The 6,000-nt window shown below is 37.4% G+C and overlaps 1 protein-coding gene across 1 annotated transcript; it reads right to left on the bottom strand.

The window, feature by feature from the left end:
- Nucleotides 1–2,259: 2,259 nt before the first annotated feature.
- Nucleotides 2,260–4,483, bottom strand: LOC112199103 (inosine-5'-monophosphate dehydrogenase). Its single transcript, XM_024340161.1, has 7 exons — nt 4,181–4,483; nt 3,800–3,861; nt 3,248–3,278; nt 2,835–2,963; nt 2,618–2,722; nt 2,394–2,507; nt 2,260–2,292 (listed from the first exon to the last, which is right to left on the bottom strand). Exons 1-7 carry the CDS (start codon nt 4,481–4,483, stop codon nt 2,260–2,262), a joined length of 777 nt encoding a protein of 258 aa, XP_024195929.1.
- Between the last annotated feature and the right edge of the window lie 1,517 nt (nt 4,484–6,000).

Below are 6,000 nucleotides of genomic sequence, written 5' to 3'. Positions count from 1 at the left end.
AAATCATGAAGAATTGAAGGAGATAAAAGGGAGTGTTTATAATCAATATTTATTCTTGATTATCTTATTTACTATTGATTATAACACTAATTAAATTCTGATTTTTCTTGATTGTAGGAGTTCATTATGTGCACAATTGGAAGAAGATATTAGTGCAATTTAAAGGAGAGGAATAAGGGATGTATCTGGTCACTATTCAAGGAATATACAAGGAGTCATTAAGGGGAAAAGAAATCAGAAAAATCAAGACATTGTCATGAGAAAATCAAGCAAATTTGGAGGAGAAATCACCTCAAGATAATTGGCCATGATTGCATCACAAGAGATGAGAATTCCACTATAAATAGCAGTCATTCTCTACTCCAAAGGCATCACTTCTTCATACAAAATTCAGTTCATTAGCTTAGCTCTCTTCTCTCCAAAACCCTCTCCAAATATTCAGAAAAAGCCTCTGATCGTGAAGAGCTTTAGGACTTCTCCAAGGCTGTTCGTGTTCTTGAAGGCCAAGCCTTGTGTTCTCTTGACGTTCTCCAAGCTTCCTTGAAGATCAAAAAGTGTAATTCATGGCCCTTATTTCTGTTTTCGTACTCTTTAGTATTGAATTTCAGATTTCGTTTATGAGCTTTATTATTGGAATTGGATTTTTGTTGAGAACGAGTTTATGTTAGTAATTTTCAGATTTGTTTCTTTATGTTCTTGATTTGTTTATGATATCTTTACAATCTGATTTTGTGCCATCCTTTATATCTTTAAGCATATGATTTTGGTTGAATAATGATGTTAATCTGCAGGTTGATAAAGCCAAATTTGTGTTCTGATTCACCTAATCGTTTTGGGGCATAAATTGAAGTGGTAAAGGCTATGTACAATGGTCGAGATTATATGCTACGTGTTTGTGCGTTTGTAACTTCTTATGGATGCATACATGTTTGGATTCAGAATTCTAACTGCACTTAATGATTCATATTTAATGTTGACGGATGCTCTTCAGTATTAACGTGATGTTTTATATGAAATATTTTGAGTTACGGACTTTTCCTAACTTAGGAGATTCAAAAGAAGAATTAAAGTGGTACTCGATCTCTTTAGACTTGTACTTCGAATTCATTTATGATATTTAGTGTTGGCACGATTTTAGGTTGTTTAGATTGAAATAATTCATTGCATGTTGATATGGTTTGGAAATTCTGATTTGAGTGTGAAGAAGTTGATCACATGTATATATTTATCTTTTGTTTTATTTCGTAGGAACTTAGAAACCAAAACTTGAATCCCCCCTTTTTATGGTTGTTTCTTGTGTAAATTTGTAGATAAATACTTGTTAATATTTGTTTTATTAATTACTAATTTAAATTGACCTTTTTGTTTAGGTGTACCCTACAATCCCCGGACTGAACGATCCCTGCTTATCCTATACTAACAACTACATTTTGCAGGGTTAAATTGTGAGGCTATTTCAGCCGCATCAACCTGTAGCATGTGATCTTTAGTAGCCTGCATTTCATCTTTCAAATTCTTAATCTCATCCTTTGCAGCACGTAATGCCAACATAGCCTACCAAGTTCAACCAAGTCAATGTCAGACATCAATCACATAATAAATGTATCTGCAAATTAGATACAGTAGCTCCCAAAATAAATAAGCCAATCACTACATAAAATCAAAGAAAAAGAAAAAAGCAGTATCTTTTTATGTCTACAAAATAAAACATAGGACTAAAGATTGAAATTTGAAAGACAACCGTGGGAAATGCATTTTAAGGGCTTCACAATGATAATACAACCCTTCATAATCCATATTTTGATTCAGTGGAAAGTTAAATGAAAATATGATTGAAGTAATTGACACAAATGCGAAAAGTAGAGAAAGACACCTAAACCTACATACTTCAACCGTCCATCCTGATTAAAATTCTGTTTAAAAACAGATACTCCTTTGTTTCAGAACTGGACCGAACTTGATACATTTTAAAATTTAGCAACCACAATCATTCATCAGATCTTGAATCTGAAGAAGATAGTGACACCTTTTTGTCATATGGTTTTGAAAAATACCCATAGGTAGATGTGTGTGTGTTGTGTTTTTTTTTTTTTTTTGGGGCGGGGGGGGGGGGGGGGAGGGGAGAGGGAGAGAGAGAGAGAGAGAGACCTGGAGCAGCCTCTATTAAATGGGGACCAGACGAACGAAGTTTATGCTCCTCTTCATACAACCTTTTGTACATTGCGACTTGAGAAGAAGTTAGGATTTAAAGATGAGGAGTCAGAGCAGAGCAATTATTTCATCCCCACCACACTGTAATCCACACAATATAAGGTAAAGAAGAAGAAAAACAGCAATGATAAAAACAAGATGACATGAGTGCTTGCTCTTCAGAGGGATTCACTAGGGCTTACAGAGGTGTGAAGGGATTCAATCATTTGCCCTTGCTCTTCAGCTCTTTGTAATACAGCCTCAACTCTAGAAGCAGCTTCCTCAGTATGCTTCTTGAGCTCCTTTTCAAAATTTTCCTAGAATTCCAAGATACACACACATGCATCATATAGTTTTCAAGTCAAAGATAGTACTAAAGAACAAGCTCCATAATGAATTAATTAGTCGTGGAAATGTTCAAACCAACCTTGAACTCCTTTTCCCTATTTTCAAGCTGGTCAGAAAGATTGCGAACAAGACTCCTGAGCTGGGCATTCTGCTGAACCAGACCATTTATGTCCTTGAAGGTCAACTATTTCATTTTAAAATCCAAAATACCACTAATAAATAAACATCCAACAATACAGGAAAGAAGAAGAGAACTTAAAAGACCCATGCTGAAGAAAAATAAGAAGTCAGCTTACAAGATGTTCAGATATGACTTTTTCAGCATCAGATTCCGAGTGCACCACAACAGCATTGTCATAACTATCATGAACCGAAGATGCACCACGAAGCTGTATATCTCGACATTCTTTCAAAAGGACTGCCACCTACAAGTTATCACCCAGCAAGTTGAGATAGATTCATCAAAGCAATAAAAAGACAAGATGTTTTAACCCAACATTCATAATATACCCTTTAAAGTAAGATTTCACGGCCCAGGTGAAAATTACCCGACAATGACACAGTTAGCCTAACAAGTACTGGATGGTATCGTTGTTTCCATACTGTTAATGTTTCTTGCTAGTCTAAATGGTATCATTGTCCTTGCAGTAAAGCCTACGTATTACAGCAGCTAGTCTAAATGTTTCTCGCAGTAAAGCCTAAGCATTACAGTAGCAGAACAATGAGCATATAGAAGTACCCTGATATGCAGAAGTAGCAGAACAATGAAAAAACAATTGGCTATTACATACGTTGCATCGTAGAAACATCAAGTCAAGCTCCCGATACGCAAAAGTATAAATCAATTATGTGAAATTTCATGAACAAAATATTAAAAGCATACTTGGTCACAGGTCTTAAACAAATTAGAAATTATACAAGCAAAAGTACTGGTATGACAGATAATATCTCAAACAAATCTTACGTTGTAAAAGTTCACGAGAGTCTTTGCATCATTTTCACATTCTCTCCTTTCCAACTACTGCAAAAGGAAAAACAAAATGTATCAATATAATTCCTATACAATGGCAATATATGCACAAAAACAAGCAACACTCTTTTCATGAACAGATAGGAACAAAGTGAATAAGGCCTAATAGTTGTTAAATAGGTATACTGCACATTTTCATCTATCTGCAAAACCTAGAAAAATTCAAAGAGAAAAAAAAAATACCCAGAAAACCTGAGATGACAAAGATCGATGATAAAGAAGCTAGCATACCTTCGTTGAACAGGCACACCACTTTGTGAAGCAACAGATGCAACCTTGTAAACAGCAGTTGCCTGAAACATATTGCCAACATAAAAAAAAACCTTCAGTACAAGAAGGCATAGCTATCACACGATCCACACTTCTTCATAAGTTAAGAATGGTATTATAGTGCTATATATTACACCGCAGGGTTTCAAACCTTTGGTTAAGTTCTTTGCTGGCATTAATATCATAACAAGAGAGTAAAAGCAAGCACCAATGAGCGAAAATGCCATCAATTCGACAAGTCCTCAGTCCAATGTTCATCCACTAATAATCTGAATAGTCTAATCAAACTCTACACGTACATCTCAAAACCAATACTTGAACAAAAAGAATGCATCTTTATACCTGTCCCCTGCCGCCGACGCAAACCTCTTGAGTAGTACAAATGGAGCCAAACCCCATCCCAACCCTCAACCCATCAACACCAGCCTGAATTAAATTCTGCGCCTGACTCACAGTCAACACATTCCCACAAACCACATCCAAATCTGAGTACATTTTCTTGAGTACACGGCCTTTCTCCGCCATGAACTCCTCAATCTTCCCCAAATCGGAGCTCCAAGGCAAAACCATGTCCTTACAGCTGATCATGTAATCGTAAATCTTGACCTCCTTGTCCGCCAGCTTCACCCAATCGCGGCTCGCCATGTAGCCCAAAAGCTTGGAGCTGGGGGCGCTGGACTAGGTGACGAGGACGTAGGGATTGACGCCATAGTCGAAAACGTCATCGTTGTGGATGCGGTCTCCGGGGGACATGAAGACGGGGGCGGAGAGGAGGGGGACGCTGCGGGCCTTGATGGATCTGACCTTGGCGGCGTTGGAGTGGAGGATGCCGATGCCTCGACTGCGGTGGTGCTCACCCTCCGTGTACTGCATCGTGTTCATGGCTTCTCTCTCTTTTTCTCTCGTTGATGTCGTCCAACCAACGAGATCAATTTCAATCAAAGATGAAGAGCGAGACCTAATAAGTGAATTAGCTAGGGTTTCAAGGATAAGAGTAGATCGAAGGAGAGCTGCAAAGAATTGGGGATGGAGTTGGTGAATATGAGGAACAGTTACGAAGATAATTTGGGTCGAGAGGCTATTCTGAGGGTTGATAGTGTGTATGTCGAGAGAAAGGGTCGAGAGGGTCGAGAGGGTTTGAGAGATTTTGTTTTGCTTCTTTCTTTTGGACACGATGTGGCATGACAATTAAACTTAAAAAAAATTCTCAAAGTCACTCCCACAACAGAAAGCTCACCATCCGTTGTATGAGTGCACTACATAAAATCAAAATTTGGAAATATGGAGGGAAACATGCCGCCTATAACATTTTGGCTCAAAATGTTACCGCTTATGTTCCTTCTTCACACAACAGAATAGCTTAAATCTGTTGTCTAATTTCTACAGATTGCGACAGATTGCAACATTCAAGTAAGCTTCCGCAAAATTTGGCGCCTAGTTTTCAATCACACAACGGAAATCTTAAGCACCGTTGTGTCTAGTAGCCCAAATTTCAGATTTCAAGAGGCAACCAAGACTCCAGAGTGGAGGGAAAACTGCCGCTAAATTTTCTAAGACTCAGACAACGGAAAATACTTAATTCCGTTGTGCAATGTACTTATGATAAAAAAGTTATCATTTTGTTGACATTCACACAACAGAACATCACAAATACCGTTGTACAATAGACTTTACTTAAACACACAACAGATGATTTCTGTTCCGTTGTGTGATTGGTGTTGTGTGATTAACTTTTTGTAGTAGTGGCCTTTACTACTTTTGATTTAGGTTCACAAAACTATTAGGTGAATCGTTTACCTAAATCTAGCACCAATTAAATTCAAATCCTATAAGTGTCGACCCAAATAAGATAAACACATAAAAGTTATCAATCAAGTAAATTTAATTGAACAATCTCACAAAAGCAACTTAGAATCATAATCATAGGAATCGAAAATATCATTCAATCATAAAATTTCAGAATTAAACTTTGTTCAAACATTGTTGTCAACTAGAAACAATTCCAACGAAATCAAACAAGGTTACAAAGAAAGAGGGCGAATTACACCGTGAGATGGAGATGGGGATGGATGCTTGGCGTTTGGATTCTTGAATCTTGGAAGCAAGTCTTCAAGATGGAGGATGGATGATGATGCTCACGGCTTGGTTCTTCTCTTCTTCTT

This window comes from Rosa chinensis, chromosome 4, assembly GCF_002994745.2.
Source record: "Rosa chinensis cultivar Old Blush chromosome 4, RchiOBHm-V2, whole genome shotgun sequence".
NCBI classification, from domain to species: Eukaryota; Viridiplantae; Streptophyta; class Magnoliopsida; order Rosales; family Rosaceae; genus Rosa; species Rosa chinensis.
This window is presented reverse-complemented; position numbering and strand designations above follow the sequence as displayed.

Excerpts from the sequence above, each read along its gene's own strand:
- LOC112199103 (XM_024340161.1), bottom strand. The coding sequence starts at position 4,483 with ATGGCGAGCCGCGATTGGGTGAAGCTGGCGGACAAGGAGGTCAAGATT. Across the intron at positions 3,862-4,180 it reads GCGTCGGCGGCAGGGGACAG|GCAACTGCTGTTTACAAGGT; the intron begins GTATAAAGATGC and ends AATATGTTTCAG. Across the intron at positions 2,964-3,247 it reads ATGCTCATTGTTCTGCTACT|GTGGCAGTCCTTTTGAAAGA; the intron begins GTAATGCTTAGG and ends GATAACTTGTAG.